The sequence below is a fragment of the Anser cygnoides genome, chromosome 6 (genome assembly GCF_040182565.1).
Source record: "Anser cygnoides isolate HZ-2024a breed goose chromosome 6, Taihu_goose_T2T_genome, whole genome shotgun sequence".
Classification (NCBI taxonomy): domain Eukaryota; kingdom Metazoa; phylum Chordata; class Aves; order Anseriformes; family Anatidae; genus Anser; species Anser cygnoides.
Genome location: NC_089878.1, coordinates 20395569 through 20422498, shown reverse-complemented (window position 1 = coordinate 20422498; position 26930 = coordinate 20395569). Strand labels below are relative to the sequence as shown.

Here is a 26930-nt window from a genome sequence, read left to right as displayed (position 1 = left end):
ACTCTTGCAGTGTGACTCATACTGTAGCTTATTTTACTACATATTCTATATAAAGACTTTCTTTGAATGGTAAGTGGATACACAATATTAAAGGGACAATAACAAGCTTTATCTGTCTTGCTTCACAATAGAGAAAAAGTCCTACAAGAATAGACTGGAGTGTAGGTGATTGCAAATTAAGTAGCCCTTCAATTAGGAAGTGTTCTAACTTTAGTATTGCCAGGGACCTTGTCTTCTAGAAGGACTGAAAGTCTCATCCCAGTACAGCAGTACTCTTGCTTCAAGAATTAATCATTCGTCTTGCTGTCGGAAAAAAGGTTGAAGTCTATCATATTCCTTCTCAATAAAACCTGCCTCTCTTCCATCAGGAGTGTATAAGAATGCCCACGTATGTATCTTACCACTGCGACAGCGAGCAATAGCAATGCATTCCTAAGCCATTCCATCTGTTTCAGATGCTTAACACCTTCAGTACTGGTATCTCCCAAAACTGAAAAGTTGCAGCTTTAGGACATCATATGGTCACAAGTGAAAACACAAGAGACCTGCTAATAAGAGGAATTGAAGTTGAAAAATAAGTTTGGGATGTAAAAATAATCACAGCTATTGAAAATGATTGAAAAATTTTACTGAAAAAGTTTATTTCCTTTCCATTTTTGTGTCTTTTCTGCCGCAGATATTAACTCCAGCTTCCATGATTTATCTACTTATGCTAGCAAATGTATGTGGTGGCTAGTTTGGAGTTACACCTGGGGCCATTAGCCAGCCAGCATGTGTACAGACTGCTCAGCTGGCTGCTGCCCAGTGAAGTGGGTGACAATGAGTGCTGCCCTCTGAAAACTAATGTGCTTTGCTCTCCGTGTAAAAACAGCGTGTTTATCTAGTACTGCTGTTTGCTTTGTGTAAATGTTATCCCTTGTAGTACATTGCTTCCAATGGGCTTGAAAAAAGAACAGCCACAGTTCATGGGAACCAGGTGGTGGGGCCTTCCCAGCACAGCCTAACATGTTTATTTTACTACTTTTTTGATATCCTTTAAACAAACAAACAAAATATGATTCCATAAAGAAAGAGCAGGAAATACAAAGATTTCTAAGAATTGAACAATTGAAAGAAGGACTACAAAGAAGTTTAACTTTCAAAATTAATGAGCTACTGTATGTCCTGGCTGTATTAAACCTATCTGTCGAATGGGGTAGGTTGAGATTTCAATATGCTGCTGAAATTATTTTTAGCCATGTGCAAGGCAGGTACACAGAAGAAATGGTTGTTTGCTTGAGTCAAATGGACACACAAAAGTTCAGAAAACTGGTTCGATTTCCAGTGAGCTTGCTGTCAGGTATATCATTTTTATAATGAAACATAAGTTTTAGAATGTACCTTTAAAAGCCAGGTCTTACAGAATGGCAAATTAAACACTACAAACGTGTTTCACTGAGAGCATCTTTAGTCAGTTCAATAGAAATTGTCTTTCTCCTAAGAGGCCAGTACTTGGGCATTTCTGCTGATGGGTTCTGGATGCTTGGGCTCGGCAAATTGTTTCTAGAGGAGCCTTAGTGCAGGAATCAGCTTTTCTCATTGCCCCTCAGAAGAGGAATTTCCTTGCCAAATTGCCTCACAGAACTGCTGTGTTGGTGCATATGCAGTATTTGGCATATGGTTTAATGGTCTGTTAGTGAGTCTTCAGTCTTATTTCTCTTGGTCTTACAGTTGGTTGGTTACAGTCTTCTGTCATAACAATTTGTGTGGTTCTTCCACGTAAGTATGATAGCAATAGCTGTGTCCTTTTGAATCTGGTTATATCTAGTTAAACCTCTCTTTGGAATATTAGTTTTTCTTCATTAGTTACCTGCTTTTTTGGTGGTACAGCTTCGGTGCAAGGGTGTGACAAACATCATTTTTTCGGATGGGAGCGTGTTTTCTAAGGCATATAAGGTTCAGCCTTTGGAGGTCTGTCCTAGGAGGGATATCAAAGCAGTGAACGTCTTGTTCTCAGCTATCATACTCTGATTTAATCTTACTTGCTTTATTTGAACAAAAATGCCTGGTGAAGCATCCACATCTTGTATTTAGTTAACTTGTGCCATTCTGCACCTTTTATGCTGTGTCACTTGCCTGCATCCTGCCTCTAAGTGCATTGTGAGCCTTCCTGGATGGTAGGAGGGAGAGGCAGGATCTGACCTGTCATTCTGTGTAGCACCCAGTTGAGCTGATTTCAGGGCTCTGTTGGATAGAGGAGGAGACTGGTTTGGTGTTATATTCTTTTCCTTCCACTCTTATTTTTCCAGAAAGATTGTTATTCAGTTTAGTTCAGTACTTCGCACTTTGCCTCTTGTGAGTTGTCTCCATTTTTTTTTTATTCCTCTAGTTTAATTTTTCTCTTCTGGTCATGTGTAGGTTCAGCTTTAACATACCTCTTTTCTGGTTTTTTTTTTTTTTCCATTTAAGAAAATCTACAGTGCATCTTCATTACCGTGACAACCTGTACATCTCAAATGCTGTTTTAGTCATCAACATGACAGATCATAGAGAGAACGAAGGCTGATAATAAGGAATAATAATCAGAGCGATGATGTTTTTGTGGTTATATATTGCCCTGTGAAAGAAATTCCCATTCAAAAAAGGAATAGAAACTAAGGCTTCTTAATATGAAACTCCTGCCCACACTGAACTATCAGCCTACTCAAACTAGGCTACTTGCTTGATGTTCAGTCTGAAAAATAACAATCTGAGTAATTTTCAAATGGTAACCAAGTGGATTTAAATTATTTTTACCTGGCTGAATAAATCTGGAAGAAAGTTGCATAATTTCTTTAAACAAGTCACTCCTCAGAGTTTCAGAGAACTTTTGATTATGAGGTGGTTTGGACACTGCTTGGCTTATACTATTTTAAATCCGTTAAAGCTTACATTTTATATCCTATTTTCTTCTGGTTTTGCTTATTATTGGTATCACAATGCCATGAGATAAAGAATAACAAACATAAACAGTGTTTCACTATGAAAACCAGAAACTAAGCTTGTGACTAGAAAATTGTTGGAGGCTTGATGTTGTAGTTTGTGCTGTTCATCCGGATCTGCAGAACCTTTAAGCCTAAACTGTCACAAAGGCAACCAGCTTCAATGAGCCTAGATTCTGTCAGTAGTGAAATTACTCAGCTGTTTCAATGACATCAACTGATAAAACTGCTTGCTTTGGTGGCAACAAGAGGCAAGAAGAGAGTTCATTTATTAGGCATATCCATGGGCCACCTCACTTTTTTTTTTTCCTTTCCCTCCTATAGTTAGCTATATTCCCTGCAATCTGTGCACTCGTTGTGATAACTCATCTGTTCAGTGAACTGTGGAGGATCCCTCTAGAGAGTCCTTTCAATTTTTTATGGTTATCTCAGTTTTTTTGTTGTTTCTGAAACCACAGTGTCTAATTAGTTTGAGACAAGCTGTATATAAATTACTAGGACTTCTTGACTTTCCTCCTTTCCAATTAAGAGAGTTCTGTTTAGGCTATGTATCGCACTCACCTCCTACCCATAACTCCTTCCTATCTAAAACATTTTCCCTTCCATCTGTCTTACTAACTTTTCTTTATTTTCAAATATTAAGCTTCCAGTGGGACTTTTTTTCTTGTTTCCCATCCCTACGTGCTTCTGATTATCACTGTCCCCTCTTGTCCCAAGGTTTGAAAATGTTTCTAGGGACAAGGTAAAATGAGTAATGTCACTTCTTGCCTAAAGGATTGCTTGAGAACCCCCCCACAGCAAGATTCAATTGCAGAACAACATTAGGTGTGAGGGCTTTTTAGACTTGGTGAGGGACTGACTGCTAAATAAGATGTCTGTGGTTTGAGGAAGTTGCTTTCTCTGGCTCCAGTCAGAGGAAAAAACCTTAAAAGCCGCCCTATGGAAATAATGCCATTGCATTGCAGAATGCTAATGCAGTTTACCTGATCCCTGTGTTACGGCACAGCTGAACCACTGCTACTGTGTGTTTGCATATCGCTTTGATTAAAAATCAGTCATTCCAATCCAAATAAGTTTTGGTATCATCAGGTGAGATGATGTCTTGCAAGTCCATCAGAAGAGACTGTGTTTCACAGGACTTTATGGGGAGCCTGAAACATGAGGGCAATGAGATGTTAGACTGTGTATGGCGAAGTAGGCAGTATAACCAAACACTGTGTTAGAAAATAGCTGAAGCATTATGAACTCCAGAGGGGAATTACCATAGGCAGCATCTATTATACTATGCTGTCTAAGAAAGGGACTCCTTTGGATTTGGGAAGTTGAGTCTATAAGAGGTTTGTGCTGGCAGTACCGTCCCAGCGGTGCCGTCGCACTGCCTGCTGACTGAGCTGGGAGGCCTGGGTGTGTTGGGGTCCTGTCAAGTGATACCAGACTGATTATGAGTGGCTTTCTGTGCCGCAATACGCTTATTTCCATGCACCAGGAGGAGTAGACTATGTTCAGTCATACTCCTGGAATTATAATTATTTAGTTTGTCTTTAGGTTTCCCCCTAATTATTTGGTATTATACTTGTTTTGATTTCACAGCAGTGTTGCTGAGAGAGCTGCACAGGCTGCTTTTAAAGCAGCTCACACTGTAATCAAAATAATATTTTTAAAAGCATTGAAGTAAGACTAATGTTATAAAGGAAATTCCCTTGTATATTTACTTATTTGCTTGCATTTACCAAATATCATCATTATTGTTAGGCACAATTGTAGTAGAAACAATCACTTTGGAAGCTGATGCTTGCTTCTGTGAGAAGCAAAGGCACAACGTTAGACTGACCCCACTGAACTCATTAAGAGGTTTATATTGATTTGAGAGGAATTAATATTTAACACAGAGTTTCCTTCCAGATGAAAACAAATTTTAGACCAACATACTCTGTGCTTGTAGGTAGTAAGTATGAAAAGCTGAGTTCCAAGTCAGCTCACCATTTTGCTTTTTCTTTTCGTTTCAAATCTCCTTGTGAGGGGAGGGAAGAAAATATTTATGTGCAATGGATAAAGCCACTGCTTCATACAGTATCAACATGAGGCCAGTTTAAGTGTCATTTAAGTTGTACATAAAACCTATTTTTAGGGCTTAAGCACTGCACAGACCTTGTGCTGACCTTAAGAATTTCAGTGGAGGAGCATGACTTCAGCCTGTTGTTGGAGCACAGCCTGCCCTGGAAGGTTAGCAGCTTTTTTCTGTCTCAGTGGCACATACCTAGTTCCACATACATTTCTTAAGGTAAAGCCTTCCTCGTAACAGTCATGCAAAGATGTATTGAATGTGTGGATCAGGACTTCAGTATTTGGAAGGTGACAGCCTCAGGCTGGAGCAATAACTTGATATAGAGGCTTTTGCTGACTTCTGACTTGTCTAGTACAAAAACTTGTTTTTTGCTTGATATGCAGGTTAGGATATGTGATCAGGAACAAGACACGTATGTTGCTGCAATTCCAGAATTTACTGTTCTGTCAGAGTACTTTAAAAACATAAACCTCTTCCTGGTGTGACCTTTTGTCTCAGCTGAAGCTCTGCTCCAGAAAAATACAAAAGATAAGGGAGAAGCACCATATGGAGGACATAATGTAGATGGCAGCTCACAGCTGCCCAGGCAAGGAAATGGCCAATGCCAGCATCATCTTGTATTTGTAAGTCTCTTATTACATGCCTCTGGTCTTCCTTCTATGCTGCCTTTTTGCATAGTGCACACAAAGTGTGAGCTCACCTGAAAGAGAGTATCTTTGGTTCCCCAGTCATTACTGTAGTGTATCTGAAAATAGAAGCTGTGACTACCTGAGGGTAAAAGGAAGTCTTCTGTGTGCAGAACTTTCAGAAATTGTTCTCAAAGCATGTTTTCCCTGCACACGGCCCATGAGATGACACCAGATATAGCTCAATCTAAATGTTGTCAGTGTAGGTTTAATGGTTGGCTGTAGTAGTAGAAAAAATGTTAAAATAGTGCATTTTTCTTAGTAGTTCAGCTCTTTTGAAGTCTTATCTGTTGGCTTTGCTAATAAAGATGCGGGTTTACAATTGTTAGCTTTGCAGAAGAGTTTGAAGAGGAGTGAGGTTCCATTCTGCTACTCGCATCATTCAGAAAATTCCAGCTAAAGTGTCATTTGCTGCATCTCTACTACAAGTGATAATGAAAGGGGAAGAAAGGAGAGCACAGTTTGATTTTTCTGATCTTATATTAAGTTTGAAGCAATGCTGCTGACAGACATCATCATCTGATTTTAAAGTGAGCAAATTCAACAGATATCACTGTAAAAGAGTAAATACAGAATTGCATAACGTTCTTTTTCAGCCACTTTTGGCTGAAAACTGAACTTCACGTTGAAGGCAGTTGAATTGTTATATATATGTATTACTATAAATATAGTATTTGTTCTGTGGTTACACAAGTGCAGTAAAAGAAAACACAAATCAGATGGGCTGTTTGTTCTTTTTTCTTTTGTCCTCTTTTAAGTACATGCAATCTTTCCCACCCTTCCAACCAAGTCGCATCTCCACCCAACTGCATTTCCTGAGTGGATTCCTCTAGGAGACAGAATCAGAAGGCTGCATGATGTCATTTCTATATTTAAATTAGATGGAGCAGAATAGGCTGTGTAATTTGTTTAATCATTGCTCATGCTCTAATTTCCTTGGATTTGATTTTTTGCAGTGCAGTCTTATCTTCGGGTTTCTATCTGGTAGCCAAGTCTGCTATTTGGCGTGATTTCAGTGAGCTGGGTGCATTTTTCTTTTCAACTAAAACTCAAGGGGATTCTGTGATCAAGCAAATTCGGCACACGGAGCTTTTCAAGCACGATAAATTGATTTAAGTGGGAATGTGACAGAAAAATATATGGCTCCAAAACAAAGAGATCAAATAAAATCTAAAGCTTAGTTGATTAGAGCCATACAGAAACATTCAGAAGATGGTAAACAGATAAATAAATAGAAAAGATGCAGATTCATCTGCCATTATATAAACTGTACTAATTCTGGGATCAGGATTCAGCAATTTCAGTACAGGCATTTCCTGTATTTATTTTATCTCAATATGACTAAATGGTACTTCAGTTCTGCTATTTCAGGCCTTGTCTATCTCGTTTTAATGACTTGAGTAGACTGACGTGTACAAAACAGTCTCTGTTCAGTAAATTGTGGTAGAATCTTTGCATTTTATTTTCTCTTCTTCGACTATATATAAAGATTTATATTCTCTGTTGTAGCATTTTATTTTCTAATTTGTCATTACCCCTTCCTTTAGAAATACTTCAATTCTCTTCCCTTATCTATACGTGGATGATATTCTGGAAATCACAAATGCAAGTACTTAGTAATATTCAGGATTCTTGATATTCTCCATCCCAATATAGGTAGGCAGTTTCTGCATGAAATTCCCCTTTGTACTGAGATAAAAGCACCCCTCAATATCCTGTTGTGCTGTATGTGTGCTTAATGACTTGAAACTGATTTCAAGTGCAGAGATAGGCGGTGAGGTGCACGCAGTCTGTGACATTACAAGTGGAGCACGTGTTCTTGCCGTGCACAAGGAGGCAGACCACCGCAGCCCACACTGGAGGTGAGGTGTTGATCCCATACAGACCCACCTGCAGCAAACACCTAGCTAGGTGGCAGAGACAGGGCCACTGGGCAGCCGGCAGCACCCAGCAAGAAGAGGCAGAGCTCAATGAGGAGGTTGGAGCTGCAGCCCTGAGGGCCTTGCATTCTCCAAGGGCTCCCAGCCCAAATGGACCCCACTAGGGCTGGGGCTGGACCCAATCTTACATGTGGCCCAGACTTGAAACACAATGTGCTGGGGTCTAGTCCTCTCTTGGTCTGGCTGAGAAGCTGCCGAGGTCGTCTCGCACTGTTGAGCCAGTGTTGTACTTCTGTACAAACCAGTTTCCTTTGATATGACTTGCGTATCTCCTGGTATCGCCACAGGCAGGAGTCACTTTCAGTCAGCAGGATTTTTGATTTTCATTTAATAGGCTGCTGCGTGGTGGTAATGTAACGTGCTTAGTTTCTCTTTGGAGACGGGGAAAAATATTGTGAAGAAGCTTATGGTTTTGTTTTTATTTTCCCCAAAGCAATCATCAGAGTGAAATTCACAAACAGATCTGTGCAACTTTGCCGTGTCATTTGCCTGCCCGGGTTGCTCTCATTACAACCTCACTGAAGAATCAGGTTTTGAGATTTGTGTGTATGGGTTTGTTCTAGAGTGAATTTTGATGTAAATAACACTTTATAAGTAAACGTGGCTCATCCAGCAGCGGAGGGAAAAAGCCTGAATATGCAGGCGGGGTGGCTGTGTTACAGCTCGTGGATCAGGGGGGTCAGGTGTCAGCCTGTGCAGACGGCTGGAAGCGGGGACGTGTTCCAGTAAGCAGGCAGGAGACCCAGTGTGAATCCCCGATTACTGTTCAGGTCAGTTACTGTGGTGCTGTTGGGAATTGAAGCTTTAGAGAGCTGATGCTGAGGAGCGAGGTTTGCTTCAAACCCTGTGAGTTTGCTCTTATCCAAGTATGTTTGTAGTTTCTTTTCACTACTGTAATTTAGGGTTTAACAGGAGCGATACGAGTCTTGAGATTACGTTATTGCAGCAGCTTTGAATGATGACTTACAATCCAGTGTTAAACAGTCATGGGACAGGTCCTTTTTGAAATATCCAATTTAGGCAGCATTGGCCAGAAATGTGTGGAAATTTTCTGACTAAACTTGCTTAGAAGAAATACACTTATTAATTTGTAAACAGAGTAAGGTAGAATCTGAAAACAGAATTATATCAGAGTTTTCTATGCATCTCAGCACATAATATGGGGCAATAACGAATGAGTGGGGTTTTTTTGCTTTTTTTTCTTCCCATTTTTAACAAGATTTGGGTAAAAAAAAAAATAACTGACTATGCTTATTGGTTATTTATTTAGTGAAATTCAGTAGGAACATTAGGCACTTTTTATTGGAAAACACTGACGGATAGCAGGCAGGTGACCTGAGAATTTTCCTATAAATTAGTTCAGTGAAGAGCGATCTTTAGAGCATCATCTCTAGAGGCAGAGATCTAGACTTTGAGATGACAAGCTGTGCTTGGTTGGGGGTGAAAAGAGGGTCCAGAGATCTTCTGGGGCTCTTTTCATATCTCTCCATATTGTTCTGGAGGAAAGAGAAGAAATGATGCACCGTGCTGAGCTCACAAGGGAGATTATTCATTGCCAAAATGGTATGACTGGCACAACCAACTTGGAGGAAGAACAAAATTGTGCTGAGAGCATCAGTGATCAATTATTTATTATCAAAAGAAAATAGAGAACTGCTGTCAAGCTACAACTTACATCACCCTAGAGAAACCATTAACGGAGTATAGGCAAATAGCACAGAGGATTACAGAACTCAAGTAACAGTCAAAGTAACAACATCTAATAAAGTAGTTACACAAGGTTTTGAAGAATGTGTGTGGGAAGGTCACCTTGATATTTGGCCTAGGATTTCTAGAACTGAAATGAATTATTTTGTTTTACTGTCAAGTCTGCAGGTAATGCAGGTTCTGCCTTGTCATCTTCTCTGCTGCCAGTGGTAGACAGAGTAGGAGGTGGTAGAAGTGCATCTGGTAATTTAGGGTTCAACTGAAGTGATGTGAGTCATGAGGTTATATTATTGGAGCAGCTTCAAACAGTGATTTACTACCCAATGTCAAACAGCCATGGGACAGGTCAGTACATAGTGCCACTACATATTGAGGCTGGGAGTGGGGGAGGTTAAGAGAAGGAAAGAGAAAATAACCTATGTGTTGTGGTTTACAAAACCTTTAGTTTTAGAAGACAGTCGCTTCCAGCCATGTGTAGGTTCACTGTGGCGTGGGGAAGCATTAGACGCCTGACTTCACTCCCCAGTGCTGAGTACCATAACTGTTTGAAGTCCTTATTGAATGGCCCATCAGTTACTCTGCTGACTGGAGAGCTGCTGGACTTGGGGGTGTATCTGGTGTGGAACTTGCATTTAAAACTTTATGCCCAGGTGGGCTTTCCTTCACCTTTTGTGTATTGTTTCTGTCAGTGTGGCGGTTTTGCTATGCAGTGCACATGGAAGAGAACAGAGGCTGCTCTATTTTCTTCACATCTGCCTGGCTTGGTTTGGAGTGCTTGTATTGTATAGATCTCCTGTTTTTGATCTTTCTTTCTCTTTAAACAGGGATTAGATCTTCAATACTTGCAGCAGAAGAGAAGGGATTAACTACTAAGATGTATTTTATACACCTTATGTGCACTAGAAGAATATAAAGGGATTCAGAGATAGCTTGCACTAGAATTACAGTAATGGCCTTTCTAAACATTATCATATAAAAAATTTACCAGAGTGCATTCATGGTGTAGAAGAAAATCCATTGTAGTCATGAAAACAGCTGAGACTCGTCACCAGCTAACCAATGAGTGGCCTTAAAAACTGTTGATGAAAAAGTTCATCCTCAGTGCCTCCCCAGTGAGGAAAGTGCTATTGCTTGCTTCCTTCTCTCCCATCCCCTACTGTTCCTTGTCAGCACTCTTCTGTGCTTTAGGCTATATAGCAGTGACTGAAAAGGTCATGTTAATTTTTACCACTGCATGGCTATGAGATGGTCAGTAACTGGAGAAAAAATAGTGTCTTTATTACTTGTGCTGTCAGATTAGATGCAGGAAGCGTCTGATCTTTAAGCTATTGCATGATAGAATTAGTAAATTAGTAGAAATCTGAAGAAAGAGTGAATAGGTCACTGAGTGTAGTTTTAAAACCTGCTGTCATGTTGGATTTACAGAACTTGAAGACTTTTGGTAATAAACAAGCTTATATGGTAGCTGTTGTTGTCTTTCATAAAGAAGGCCTTTCCAGAGTTCATACCAACAGTGGAACACATTTTAAGAAGCCTTTTGTAAATATTTAGTTTGTTAATCTTCAGGGTCATTTTAAATGCCACCTACTTTTACATTTTTACTTGCTGCATTTTCTTTTCATTTACAGACATTGCAGTAATAAGACAGGTCTCACACTCAACATTTTTTTTTCCTCATTATCTCAGCTTTGAGAGAGCTCATGCTTGGAACTTCGTTACTCCATTCAATACTGTGAATCTCTATGTGGTTATTTTCATCATCTTTGCATACTCAGGTTTCCCCGTGGACAACATTTCCCAGACTTCTTGACAAATGAGTGTCCTTTGACATTTAGTTTGGCTCATGAGCCAGCACAATTTTAGTTGTAAATTGTACCTCCAATGTCAGTCTGCACCCCATCAAGGTATCTTCATGGGAGACCATGTGTAGGCAGTCATATCAGCCTTCATTTAAGATAACCTGGTAGTTTAATTCATGCTGAGGTCCCTTGGAGGAGTCTGAACAACTGAACTTTCTGAGGGTAGGTCCAGAATCGGTGCCTCTTCTGGTAATGCTGGCTGACCTCCTTCACAGGCAGTTCTGCTCACTGGGCTTGCTCTGTCAGTCTCCTTAGTAGACTTACTCCAAGGCAGGGTAGGACCTTCGTGTGGAAGATTACACAGTTGAGGTCCTTGGCAGCCTACACTTACGCTCTTTGTGGCCCTTGGCATCCTGAGAATGATGTGGGGCTGAATGTGGTTAGGGGCCTCCGCAAACAAAATATCCACAAGTGTTCCTAAAGCTTACAGTACACGAGTGCAAATAATACAGCAGAGTACAAGACTGCATCTACCTTCCCTGCCTATTTGATGAAAATCAGACCTGCATCTAAAGATAGATGTTGTTGTTGTTTTTTAAAAAGGACGAATTCCTAAAATGTGAATAGGGTTCCAGAAACCGTAAAGTGTCGGCTTCTTACAATACCTTTGGGTACCACTGCTTGATGGTGCACAATTGTGCACAGGTTTTTGCAACTCATCCCTTAAGTTATACAGGGCAGTTACATAAGGGACTAAGAAGAGTTGTCTTTTTAGCAAAAACGTGGAATTGTGCACATTGGGTGCTCAATGTGAAGAGTTTGCATCCGCTTTAAAGTGTTAAATGCAATTATGGCTTATCATGCCTGTAAGACTTCTGCAGGTATTTTTTGTTAAGCTAGGCACCCAAATCTTTTGGAAATTGTATGACGTGTTCTATGCTTCATTTTGTGAGAAGAATAAGCAGGAGAAATACTAGAGAATTAATGAGAAAGGAAACTGCCATGCAGTGTATGACGATTATGAAAGCTGTATAGTAAATGCATACATTTGAAAAGTTAAAAGAAAATTACTATTGTTCTACAATTCAAGTCCCTTATCAAGTTGGATTAAATGTAGACTAATAATGTATTTCTGGGAAAATGCTATTATGGGTAAAACAGAAAAAATAACTGAATATCATCTGAATGATGAGAAAGAACAGGAAAAAAATACCGGATGTAATTTAATTGTATCTTATTCCAAATGAAACATTTCAATTTTCTATTTCTAAACCAGATTTCAAGACCGAGCTCAGTAGAAAATAGGACAAAACATTTATCTACTCTTTGAATAAAATGTTATTTCAGCCCCTTATGATAAGTTTTCCTTTCTTTCATTTTGACAACTGAAATGAGTTTTTTCCCCTGTTTTATGTACATGGTTTATTTATTGAACTGAGAAAATAATTACTTCTTGCGTTCTTCCTCTTGCTGAGTTCCAGGCATAGAACTGGAGGCAGAGTTTGGGAAAGAAAATAAGAGTTTTATCCTCAAATTAAGTAGTATGTATTTTGTGTGACTGACCTGGAATAAAACATAATTTTGCTCCTATGAGTTTTCATCTGGATTATGGGTGAGATTTAAATAATATGTTACTAAGCTTTAGGATGTAATAGCTTGTCTAAAAATAGGATTGGATTATTTAGATTAATGTAATCTTTGCAGGTTTTGTTATTATTTAGAGTGCAAGACATTCATTCTTCCTTGCTAGAACTGATGAGATTTTCATATCCATCTCCAGAAAAGAAAAAAATGTTAAAAGGATAATTCAAGCATCTGTTAAAATCCAGCAGATAACATTTATGGAGCTGTAGGGATGTTTTCACTTTTTAAAGCAAAGAATAAATCTTTTACATTAAAATTGGACTAAAGGGAAGTTTTCTGCATCAATTAACATGTGTCCTTAGCTGAATCCTAGATGAATTTCAGCTAGTTGTTTGTTCACGTTCAGCTCACTGCACAACCTATGGATGGCATTACAATTTTGTTTATGCTGATCGTCAGCATCCCTGTTGCACAAGCTTGCTCTGTGACAGATTCGAAAGGGGCATTATAACTGTTTACCCTTAACTATGGCAGTAATCTAGCATGACTGAAAACAGAAATGTCTCATTTATTGAATGATTTGTATGAGATAAAAGGACATTTTTTTTCCTTCGTATTATATTTTAGCTTCTGTGAATTTTTTAAGCCCTAGGCAGAGCTTTGAACCTTATTCATCATGTCACCAGCATTCACTGAAGAAAAATACCAGTTACCAACATCAGTTACAGTCATGTAGTTTACTGTGGTACAAAGGACATTATTTTTACAGTTACAAAATTTCACTTGATACTATAGTATTAGTGTGTATGTATACATAAAGTTGGTGCTGGGTTTGTGTGTTTCATAACCTTGTAGTTTTGAAAAACAAACTTTTGCTTGCTTAGTGTGTTGGAATTAAATGTTTAGTCTTAGCACTAAATCCTGTATGTTTTAAATCTGGTACCAAAATTGTAGTGGTATGTGAGTCCTATGAATTCTTAGTTCACAGCTTCATCTCCATTCATACAATAAAACAGCTTTCTAGCTTGAGTTTAGCTGAGTAGTGTAATTTCAAACAAGCTTTAAAACAGCCTTTATGGGAAATCACACAAGTACAATATTGATTTACTAGAACCCTCAAAGTCATGCTTTGGGGAAGATCAAGGAGGGAACTCTTTTAGCACAACTTTTGATAAAATAAAGACAGAGTGCTCAAATCAAGAAAGCTGGTCTTGTAGCATTAAGAGTAAAAGACATCTGACTGGCTCAGTCATAGATTGTTTATATGCATCTGAAGCACAAGGCAGCAGACACAAATGTACATACCACATTATCCATCTGTACTGACTTACATATCTGTACCTGACGGAATTTGCCATTGCTGTCTTCCAGAAATATCGACAGTATATGTCTGGACTTCTCACTCCTCCTTATGGTGTTATGGAAACTGGCTCCAACAATGACAGTAAGTATGAGGAGGTAGAAATCAAATGCTAGAAAAAATATAAAAGAGAAGAAAAAGGAGGAATTAAAGTCCTCTGTTTTGGGGTGTGGAAATTAATATATTAAATTCAATTCAGCATTACCACTATATTAATATTCCATAGAGGAGGAAATAGTTTGGAACTTGCTTGATTGCATTCCTAACTGCATACAACTGCACACAGAGCTGTGCACAAATTTGCACTGTGGGACTGTCCTCTTGACTAAAACATACTGTATTATGTTGCATAAAATTTAACTGGTTGTAGATGGTATATGAATTCTATGGAATGCAGCCATGAGTCCTGCTAGTAAAATGAATTTAACAAACAGAGTAATTTATTTTTTTTTTTTTAAGTTAGGTTGCGCTACTCTGCTTCCTTGGGAACTTGGGTTCATGTTGGGACACACAAACTGCACTAAACATGCTGCTATCTGACCTTAGTTGCATAGGTAAATAAGTTTGGGTATGGCTTTGTGTCATGAGAGCCTATCAAACCGTGGGATAATGGTGTAGACATGAATCCAAGGGCAGCCTTTGGAATGCATCACTTCTGTAAATCAAGGTATTTTTGTTTAGTTGCCGGAGAATTATTTAGGCAACAGCCAGGATGATGTCTCATGGCCTACAGTCATGTCTGTAAATTTTGGGTAATATGCTATGCTACATTATTGTTTCACAAATAGAGTATATTGATTACATAACATAACTGTGCTAGGAAGTGCAAACACAATGACACATTTGAATTCCAGGTATTAAAACACAGGTAGTGGTAAAAGAAAAAAAAAATATAACTAATTCCTGTATACATGTTTAAATTATTTACTTGTGAGACACTACTACTTCTAACAAACTGTGTTTATAGCATTTTACATAAGTTAACTTTCTTTTTCATGTTCCTAAGAGAAGAAAAACTGCCTAAATAAATGTTTTGCACTTTACACATTCATCTATGATTTTTTTCAAAGTATAAAAAAGGCAAATTGCTTATTCCATTAATAAATCTTTCTTTTGTTACTTAAAGTATGCATAGTATTTATTTATTTTCTGTATTCTATCCTTTCTTTAGGAATGCCAGATAAGGACAGTATGTCAGGCAGCTCTCTTTGCCAAGTCTCTAAAAACTGTAATAAGGTAAATTACATCTATTTTTGCCTTTGGGTTTTGGTGGGGGGCTTTTTGGTAATAAAAAAAAAAAAGCAGTAGTACAGCATGAAATTGAAAAGAACCAGGTGAAAATGTGAAGTATATGATTGATGCAAGTGCAGTATACAAGTTATAAGGATTCTTTAGAGATTTTATTATAAAACTAGAGAAAGCAAAGTGCTGCTGTTGAAGTTTGTGTCACAATTTGATTGTCATCGTTACGTAAGGAACATGGTGAGGGTGAGAAAGAAAGGTATCCCTGTGACAAGACCCAGTACATAGCCAATGGATCATAAAATTCATAGTTAAGTCCTGTTTGAAGGCTAAACTGAGTCTTAGCTGATGCACAAACATCATTCTGGCCTTTTATATGGGGTGAATTTTCTCCGGTGTTCAGAGAGCAGCTTTACATCCCAGGTGCCCTTTGTAAAAAGTTCTGTTCCTTTGGTCTCACCACATCAGGACCGGCATGAAAGAACTCATGAATATTGCTATGCTGGCATTAAAGTGATTGTAATAGTTGGAAGAAATAGTATCAGGCATTGCTGCGAAGGTTCAGAATTTTTAGACTTTTTTTATGGTGGGAGTAGAAAAGTTACAGTAATACACAGTTGCTTGGATGCCTCCTTTCTATATTTGGGAGTTTAATTAGATGCATTTGTGTGATGTCTTTAAAAGGTTAAAGGATTTTTTTTTTGTTACATAAAAAACATCTCTTGACAGCAGATAAAGACAATGAATATTTTAGCGTGTTTCCTTAATGCGAAAATAACTACTTCCACCTCTCCCTGTCTGTCTGTCCTGCTTCCTCAAGGGTACTGACCTTTCTTAATTGTCACCTTCAGCCTTTATTAAATGTATAAATGTAACACTATGCAGTTCCTTTTTCTAGAATCTTATTCACTAATGCTGTATCACTTCCTGACAGCCTTACCCTATATGAAAATAAACATTTTTCCATGCACTAAGTAATGATTCTTAGATACTTTTGTATCTTTTGCTCTCTAAGCATTTTACAAACTTTAAGTGCTTCTCTAAGATATTGGCATTTCAAAGCCTTGAAATACATAAGTACATAAGAGTTAAGACAGATCAGGGGTCTTGTTTGACCCCTCAATGAAAGTACCAGGTGTAGAATCCAAACTAAAAGACGTTTTATTTTCTGAAGCGGGTAGAGGTAACAAGATAAAAACATCCCAGGCTGTCCTAGAAGGTGATATTTCCCCATAAATGGGTAGTGATGCTCAGCTAAGGAGCATATGTGCTTTCAGGTCCAAAGTATTTTAGAAACTGGGCAAAGTTTTGTGATTAATATTGCTGCCAGTAGCTTGGCTTTTCTAGCACAAGAGGACTTATTACACAAAGTAACCTTCACCTGTGTAGGAGACGGAACTTGGCTGGGACAGGCTCAAACTGTTCAATGACTTTAACAAGAATAAGGTCCTTCGCAAACCATGTTAACTTCCTTTCCAAGACACACAAAAAACAGCCATCCTTCACCCTCCCACATTCTGTAGACATTTCAGTGGAGAGAAGCTGAGAGAGTAAATATGTGACAGATGCTCGTCACCTTGCTTCATCCCGGAGGATCTCAGATTGTCCCATGACAAATGTGGCAGAACCTACACAGCATAGAAATGGTTCATGAATCCTAGTTCTGATTTTGCCATATGGCCATAGTTTTCTCCAATTACGTCAAACGAAAGGTAAGTGCAACAGAAATACTTGCATAGTTTGTTTATTGTGTGCAAGCTTCATTCCTGCAGTTCAAAACTGTACAACTGTTACAGTGCTTACACAACATGTAGATCTTCACGTCCTGCTCTTTTGAATGATCTGAGAGATACTGGGATTGCAGGGCCAAATTCCTAGAAGTGTTGCCAGCTATTTGAAATACAAAGTAACAGGATACCAGAAAAGAGCCCTAAATTTGTGTATTTTATGTGCTTTGTATGTTCTATGGTTTTATATGGCTGCAGAAATAGCTACTGCATTGGGACAGGCATTCATCAAGGGAGAGGGTAGTGTTTGCAGGTCATCTTTCAATTATTTTATATCTTTATATGGATAAAATGAGGCCTGTAGGACTGCCCCCCTCCCCCTTACAGAGGGGCCCGCAGGCTATTCTGTAATGGCCAGACAAAGACTGAGTGAGGACCTTTCTGAAATTGAGAAAGTTCCTCAAAATCTTTCATGTGGTAAGAAAACATGACGCTCTTAGAAGGAGATAACATTATTTCTTCAGAATTTCTAGTCATAATGATACATTTATATATTTTTGTTTGTTTTAGTTTCCCAGGAAAGTTTATATCTATAAATAATTCGCTTCAAATGAAATCAAATATATTCCTCTCTTGAAATATGAGATGTATGTTTTTCTCTTTTAGCTTGTGCTGAGCCTTTTATAAGGACTGTAATAGATGATTTTCCATATTTGCTAATTATTTTCATAGCTTAATTTTTTTCTCCTGTCACATCTATTATATTTCTGATGAGTAACACAAGATTTTTCTTTTAATGTATGCCTTGAAATTTTCTCACCATATGGGGATGTTTGGTTTTCCTAGTTTGTTAAAATCTATTAAAAATATCTATTTGGAAAAGGCAGCAAAGAGATTTTCTTTTACCAAACAAGAATTCATTTGCATTTAGGGTTACATTATTGCACATCATTTAATGCAATATAGCAGTTAAATTGAGCATAAAATACCGAGACAGTATGTTGCAGCCCTCAGTTATATTTTGAGAAATGGAAACAGAATCAAATTTAAGCCATCTTACATAAGGGAAAATAACACAGCATCTGTCTTTTTAACTAGTCAGTCTAATATCTGTGCAATGGTCTCACTAGCTCCAGTTTTTGAAAATTCTGATGGAACAGGTCTGGATGTAACTGGATCTGCTAGGTGAATATAACCATAAAGCCAAAATGACAAAATCAATAATAATTTCAAATACATTTTTGGAAAAGATACAGAAGAGTACTTAGAAGGCAGGGGAGGTTGGGCTCCAGCATGCAGACAGAATAGGCAGTGGTTATGTCTTCATATATTACCAGCAGAGCTGGCAGCAGGGTTGCGTGGTTGTTCCCACTACAAGATCCTGTTTTTACAATTTGGCCAGTTTCTCACTGTTTAGGCTGAGTTTTTCACGCTGAGAGTTTGCTTCTGGCTGATTTTTAAATTGAAATGGATCGAACCTCTCTGACATTGAGGTTGAGGGAAAATACATAGCACATGTTAAATAGCTTTTCCCGGTGATACACTAGCAATCCTGTCCTTTGGCTAGGAGCTTGACACTTAGGGCTTGTTCTGGCAGAAAGGAGTGCCATTTGTGACTCCCTATGGCTAAAATAAGCCATATTGTTAAGCCTTGAAAAATCTGTTGAAACAGGCTCACTAGAGGCGTGTTAGAGTTAACCGCTAGCTTTTGCACACAGGCTGTGTGCATTGTGTGTGCAGTATTCCCAAACTACACCTTTGGTCCTGTGCTGCTAGGGCATTACTGTGTTGATGCTTAGCAGTATGTTTTCTCTTGCAGTTGTTCATTCTAGTTGTTAGAGTAACATTTTGATTATTACTAAGCCACAGACTGTAACTGAAAATGACGGTTGTCTCCCCTGTGCTTTTACACCCTCTACCGGTGCCCAAGTAGCAAATGAGTAAAGAAACAGTCTGTTCTTCTCTGGAGACATGAGATAAATGATGGGTTTAAAGTAGAGAACAGTACATTGCCAAACAGAGCTGTAGAGACACAGGAATGAATGTAGGTAAGAACAGAGGACTGATCCATGGAGAGCTTGAAGCTCCAGTCTACTGCGGAGCTTGGTGCTGTGAGTGTATTTTTTCTGCTGTCAGTAAATGTCTGAAACTCCTTTGCAAGCTCTGCCTATGAGATGCCAGGAACAATCTACAGAAGGAGTAAAACTCTGTGACTAATGACAATTACTCTATTTATTCAAGTGGTTGATAGTCAAACCGTTCTAACCATGCTAATACATAAGTTTTATGTTGTTTTCTGTAATGGAATCTCAATATTGCAGTTTGCTAAAAGAATCCCCAAATCCTCAAGAAACTACACACAAATTCTGCATGAAAGGAAAGCTGAAAAATGAAGTGCTCGAAAACAGAGAATTTCAAGAGTGAAGGCTGACTGAGCAGTGTTAATGAAGTCCTCTTATCCATGTTTGTTATGGTATGGACTTCAATTCTTTGTGTTTGTTATGGTACAGACTTTGATTACCTGCTCACATACATTTTTTCTGTAGCACACTCAAACAACAACACTCAAACTAAAACAACATCTCACTTCAAAAACCATGATAGTTTTCTTTTTGTACAACTTAATCTCCATGACTACTTAAAAAAAAAAAAAAAAAAGCTACATAAATGTGCCATCTTTTGTTGAAAGCGTGCATCCTGAAAGGAGGAAAGTACGTCTTCATATCCTTTGTACTGAAGAAAATATACTGAACACAGAAAATGTAAGCAGATTAAGTTGTGCAAATTCAAGCTGTTATTCTTGATATCAGGTGAAGAATATATATATCTATTTTTCTGAAATCTCTTGTTTTATTTCCTTTATCTTCCCTGTATTGTCTTTAGGTTTCTATTGTGATAAAAAGCTGCAGGAGCTCCCTCTAGTGCACGAAGTAATATTCAGAAAACACATGTATCAAGTTTGTAAAGCTTACAGGCTGGAACATCCCCTTTGTGTTTTTAATGTGATGACTTCAAATTCTCTAGACTGGAAGCTTATTGGAAGTGGTTTATTTGAAGCTATTTTGTATAGTACAGCTTCTGTAGGAGGTGCTGAAATACTTATCTGAAAGCCACGTTTTTATCCATCTTCTTCCCTAGTTAATTTGATGTGATAAAATGTAGATCAATGTTTGTTTTTGTTTGTTTTTACTGAACTTCCATTAAGGCATAGGTGCCATTCTGATTTCTTTGCATTTATATAATTGGAATGATTGTGAAAACCTGATTTACTATTTTATCAACTCTAAGTGCATTTAATAAAAATATATCTAAGATCCTTCAGTTGACAGAGAAGGACATAATCTATTTGTTAATTCTTAAAATATTGCCATTTTCAACATCGCCAGGACAATGAATATTCACTTATTTCAATTTTCAAGCACTCAAGCTCTGGGCGTTTGAAAGTATATTGTTTGCGAAGGTGACATTACAATTCACTAGTTGCAGCCTTGAAGAGCCCATGCAAGACACCAGTAATAATCATGTTCATTCACCAAATTAGCTACTATAGCAATAAACACAATAATTTCACTTCTGATTTCCCTATATTTCAATTTACTTTTCCCAGATGACCGAGGAGAAAGCTTATCTTTTAACGTATTCAGTAGAATGTCAAATGTGGAATTTGATAGACCATTAGCAGAATGCTAAGGGAAATGTTTAACATGCTCATGAAATTTGGAGACTACAAGGCTGAATAAAAGGAAAGAGCAGGAACGCAGGCAGTGTTCTAGCAAGATTGTAGGTGCAATGGCAAGGTATTTGTTTGTAAGTGGTAACGTCTCCAACATTCACATGAAAACTGTTATAACAGTTTATTTTCCATGTGCATGGTTTGTATAACTGTCCAACAATGAGACTGTATTAATTCCTAGCGTATCCTGGGTTCCATTCAAGAGCCTGTTGTCCTATATAATGTTAGCATAGCATTAAAAAAAAAAATCCCTTTCATTTTCTGTTTTAAAGTGGTTGCATAAAAGCACTATGTGCAAATATTTCCAAGTAATGTCTTCATGCAGTCCTAACTACTGATTACTTTCAGAGACCTCTCTGAAATTTTTGCACGATTTTTGCATAAATGAAAGTAATATGCTTAGAGGTCTGTTCAAGTTCTTCATTTTGCTCTGAGTGGAGGTGCTCAGGGTTCAATCATTGTCACAGCTTGTAACAATTTGGCTAGTGCCGAGGCTGTGCATATAGTCCCTGGCAATGAGTCACATGGTGACAGCATATGGCAGGAGAGATAACAAAGACAGAAGTGTGAGATGAGTAGGAGTCTGTGACAAATACATTTTTCATACGTTAGTGATGAACTTCATCATGAAAAATGTGAAGGTCTGTATGTCATCAGAGCTCTTTAATGTCAACAAAATTGTTAGTAGGGCTGCAGGTTTACATAAGCAGGTTTTGCATAAGCTAAATTGTTGCAGAACCACCAGGGAAGGTTTTGGGACATCACTGTCTCCAGTTCCAGACATGTGGAGATGATGTACAGCTGTAGGCCTCCCTTCCAAACACCAGCATGAATAGCGATGCCTCAAAGAAAAGCTTGCACCGCCTCATCTTCTGTTATCCAATTCAGCTGTCTGATGATCTGTAAAATATCCGTGATCCATGATTTCATTGTGTATTCTGAATTCTGGAGACCCTAATGGCAGTTTCTATTGGAAACCATTTCTTCTGCTGTAGCTAATCATATAATTGAGCTTCAATCTGACCAAGAGAGAACTAGCCAGAGTAGTCCCAGAATGAAACCTACAGTTGTGATTAGTGATTCTCATTTGATCTATAACAATACCAGAATAAATAGCATTGTAGAGGAGAAACAAAAGACAAAAACCAGAATCCTTGGTCCAAATTGCTGCACTTTTACCAGCGTACATATCAGAATAACTTAATTTCTGTTCATCACATACTTGATCCAGTTCAAGGATCCCTGGTCTTTTAAGCCCTTCTGTGAATTTGGAAGAAAAAAATACAAAACTTTCTTTTTGCAATGAGGAGTTTTCACTGTGATGGCCCTAAGGACAGCTCTAGGGATAAACAGAGCTGGCTACAATGACAATGAGATTGGTAAGAGAGAGGCAAGACTTCTCTTGGTAGATGACTTACATACTTGGTAGATGAGGGTAGAATTTTGCAATCTATACGTCCTAAATAAATCATTTTATTTTAAATTTTGTTCTCATTTTCAAAAAGCAGTAACAACACTGGACTAGGATTAAATATGTCTAGGCATATTTCAGTTTTAAAATATAAGCTAATTGCCACATATATCTTGAGAGAAGATAATGGGAAAAATCATGAATAATACCCGATAGTACAGCACAGTTGTGTTGTCAGCACCTGAAGACAGAGCTTCTCTTTTCAATCAGAACTGCAGAACATTCCTGGAATAACCACTGCCTATTGCTCAGGAATGGAAAACTAAGCTTGGAAAATCTAAGCTTGTTTGTTTGTCAGCCTTTGTTGCAAACTGTGTGTATCCTAAAGCCTTGCAATTCTGTTTTGTTCTGGGTGCTGTGATAGAAAGGAGAGAAGGCCTCTACTCCAGAGACCTTGCAGTCACAGGTAAGATGGAGTGGCTGTCAGATAGAAAGGTGCTGGTTGCCTCATAACATTGTAAGGCATAGGGTTCACATGTGTGCCTACAGTTCAGCTGTGTTTCCTTACAGGGGCTTTCTGTCATCAGTCCTTGACGTGATCATCCTAGGGGACACGGAGTGGTGGGAACAAATTCAGAAATCAATAGACAAATGAAAAACTAAGTGGTACATATTTCTTTGATTTAGTGTTTGAAGGGAATCTAACTCACAATTTCCATTTGTCAGAGTAGCAATGCTGAATAAGAACAGTAAGCAAGTACTCAGCTCCTCCCTGGGTAACCTTCTCCCCATAGTAGGATTGCAGAGGTGCTTGGGGGGCAATGTGGGAAGGCAATTTGGCTGTAGAGACATTTTCCTTTTCTTGGAAGGAAGTGTGTTTTCCCACCTCTTGCCTAGTTGAATGAGTATTATAGTTTAGATAAATAAAATACAGTGAATAAAGAAAAAATAAAAAATTCCTAGAAGATGCTAGAATTTGTAGAACACTGAATATTGCGAAGCAGCTATGGGAAGTTCTTTCAAAATGAAAAATCACTCTTACTTTCACTTGTGTGCAGAAAAATAGCATGTTGCCTCGCCTGCCAGTGCTGGCAAGGGCAGTCTGATAATATATACCGTGGAGTCACATTTGATGACTCTTGCTCCTTGGCTGTGTCTTCTGTGTGATTCTGTCCCAACCCATAAAAACATGCACATATGCTCCATTTATCTCTTGCAATTGAAAGGCAGAAAGAGTGGGTAATTATACTGAGAAAAAAAGATAGTCCTTTTCAAGGTTCATGTCTTCAGACAAGTCAAGCGTATACAAGTAACACATTTGGCACTTATATTTGAAACAGCAAAATGAATTTTTTGAATCTTGTAATTATTTTCTCAAGTTTGGCAGAAAAATTGGATCAGGGATCTTAAAATCAGATTCCATATAGTCACTCATATCATCACTCACAGAGCATTTTGACTTCTTTTCCTACAATGCATGCAGGAAATTAGTATTCCAGAAAGTCAAATATAGTTCTGAGTCAGTAAGAAGTAATCAATGTGTCTGATCTGATCATTTAGCAGCATCTTTTTATAGTTGAGTACAGATGACAAAAATTTGAGAGGTTAATAAATGGTGGAGAAAAGTAAGCTATCCAGTGACTTTGTTTTTCTTTTTGTGTTACTGGGACATGAGCCCGGAGCCCATTGTAGTGGCTCCACACAGAGTACCACCACCAAAATACGTTTGGTCTGTGGTGCTCAGTTAGAGCCATTCTGAATGAGAAATGCTGAAGCAAAAATGTCAGATATCTACAACAGAGCTGAAAATGTAATTGGACCATTATTTCCAGTGATTGTTAAAAGCAAGTACTGTTCAGGTATTTAAAGATTTATGATTTATGACTTTTCATTATTTATTCCTTTTGTAAATTTCCTTCTGGAAGAAAGCTTGGCACAAGAATGTGAACGTTTGATCTCTGTGTGTTTTATCATCAGTGATGCAGCTGTCTTAAAATTAAAGATAGCAGTTAGTGAGGAAATAGGAATACACATAGCTGACTTGGCTAGCAGATAAATGAAAAGAATACATAATTTAGGTTCCAAAATAAGAATGCAAAAAAAAAGCATACTTCTAATACCAGTTGTTAATACTGCTGCTAATTAGGTTTACTCAGTCACACTTGTTTTCATCTTAGGAAATGATCTTATATAAACAATTTGTGTAATAACCTTAAATATGAACTAGATGGAGAAAGAGCCAGTAACTTAATGGGGAGAATTATGGTTAAGACTTCGTAGTAACTGGACCTCCCAGTACTGCTTTGCCCACTCTCCCTCTTTTTAAGGTAGCTGACTTCAAAAGCATGAATCTGAGGAGGCATATAGAAGCATCTTCGTTTGTGCCACTCTCTTCCCTCATAGCGTTTTGCACAGTGGCACAGCTGTTTACTTCTCCTCTGAACCCATTTTCTGGCCCAGTCCACCCGTGAGCCCAATGAATGCCAGCAGTGGCACTAGGGGAAGGGGCAGGAGCGGGTGGCTGGGAAGTAGTACAGCGGTGGGAGCAGCAGATCCTGCCCAGGGAGAACCGCGGTGCTGTGGCCGCCCTTCCATGGCAGCTCCTGGTGACCTGTGCCGGGACTGTGGGGCCTGTTGCCTTCTCGCTGCGTCTGGCTGCATGGGCCCTCTTCTCAGTCATGCTGATGCTCCTGCCTGCCCTGTGGTAAGGGAGCAGAACTGTCAGAAGCATGTCAACTTTTTCTTCTGAGCTTAATTTTCTGCTGTTTAAGCTGAAAATTAGCTTCCTGGCCAGCGCCAGAACAAGCCATGGGACAGCCTGGATGTGGGGTTCAAGGAGGGGCCGGACCACAGCAGTCGTGCTTAAGGCTGCTGTGATGTCTGAGGCCTTAGATGTCTAACCTCCGCACAAAGTGCTGCCAGGTCTCTCAGCTATGGCCTGTGAGAATCCCTCCTGCTTCAAACCTGGCGTCTCTGCCACCCTTCTTCAGCTGCCGGGAGAGGGGCAACAGTCAGGGCTTCTTTTGTCAGGCCATCTTGCAGCACTGTTGCAATTCACTGCTAAATCACTAATGAACCTGTATGGTTTCAGTCTCCTGTGACTAAATACAGATTTGTGTGATGTCTTCCTGTTTTGGACATAAAATACACGTGCAGAACCAGGCAAATATTTGTTCACCTGTCCCTCCCTACTCTTAGGTTGTCTTAATTGTGTTCAGAGCCAGTCTAGATTGGGGATTGTGGTCTACAAACTGCTGGACTCTGGCAGCTATTTCAAATGAATAAGCGAAATGGATCCAGGAGAAGCTTTTTTTTTGCTAGCTGCACAAGGGTCCACAAGGTAAAACAGACTCATGCCCCTTCCCCCCACCCCCTCTTTTTTTCCCCCAATTCAGTTCACAGTCACCAGATCTCAGTTTCTGCAGATTCCGGAGGAACATTGGAAAAAAGCCTCTTGACGAAACTGTAAAAGTAAGGCTTCTGGTATTCCTTTTCCCATAAACATATAGCCACTGCTCCACAGCAGTCGTAGGCCTCTCTGTGTAATAGAGTGGCTCTTCTGTCTTCCTGAGATAGTGGTCCAAATGGGGAGAAGGAGGTGGGAGAAGGAAACCAGGAGGTTGCCTGAACACTACTCAGTGTGCTCAGTTTCTTCAGCATTACAGTCGATGTTCTTGAAAGATTGTCTTTTGTCTGGCTTTTCTGCTGTGAAGTTTGGGGTAGAGAGCATGGACTGCTGCCTGGAAAGAGCTGCGTGACCTTGTGGCACTATAGATACATGGCAATCCCTCTGGGAGGATGTACCTCTCTTTCCCCAAGATAGCCTCTTAGATTGTCATGGAGAAGCTGAAGACTCCTATGTTATTGCAGAAATGATTGATTTTTTGAAGACAAACAAATCTGTGTGAATACACTAGGTGTGTTCAGTATTTCCAGGCAAGCTGGTTTGGATTGCAGTTATTAAATTTCTCCTGTAATAGCAAGCATTAACTGTTCATCTTCACACTATGATTTGCTTAACCTAATACAGCAGTCCTTATCTTTTATACAGCCCACAAAGGTCTTCACTAAAGAGTCAATTAAGCCAAAGAAGATTTGAAGATTATATGTAAAAGGAGGTGAGTGGTTGAGAGATTGCAGGGACAGAATTTCAGTTGGACAAAGCAGTATTTTTAGCAGTGATGTGAAAATTAATACCAACATTAAGGGGTAATAGGAGAAAGGGGATAGATTACAAAATGATACAATAGATCCTTTTCCATTTGTCAAGGACAGGGTTGGTTCTGTGATATCCCTAAAAGCCAGACATCACAGAATTTACAGAGCTTGGGCTACATACTGAGAGAGGTAAAAAGAGGTCATTTCTTTCAGAAACATACTGTGGTGGATTGGGATGTAAAGAGATGGGGTTAGCCAGGGAAAATGTCAGGTGGAGTAATTTCATCTCTCTGTATTAGTCTTGGATTAATTATTGCAGTGTTCTGTGAGCTTTTGTGGAGACATTTTTTTTTCTCAAGTTGCAATAAATATCCATTTAGCAACAGAAGTAGCCCAGAATATGCTTAGAGATGCCTGTCCTTAGCTAGTTATCAGGGAAGACATGCTGAAATTCACAACAATGAAAACAAATGTGAATAGGCCTGGTTTAAACAGTAGCAAGTTAGGCAGTTGCAAGCTCTGTAGGAAGTTAGGAGGGAAGAAGCAAATTTACAAAAA

General features: G+C 38.8%; 1 protein-coding gene across 11 annotated transcripts in view; it reads left to right on the top strand.

The window, feature by feature from the left end:
• Nucleotides 1–26930, top strand: part of RAPGEF4 (Rap guanine nucleotide exchange factor 4) — a 154408-nt gene that overhangs the window by 61164 nt on the left and 66314 nt on the right. For all 11 annotated transcript variants that reach the window (XM_048061613.2, XM_048061611.2, XM_013171541.3 and 8 more), the window contains 2 exons: nucleotides 14113–14185; nucleotides 15273–15337. In XM_048061613.2, the coding sequence (XP_047917570.2) occupies nucleotides 14113–14185; nucleotides 15273–15337 (138 nt within the window). The remainder of the gene's footprint in view (nucleotides 1–14112; nucleotides 14186–15272; nucleotides 15338–26930) is intronic.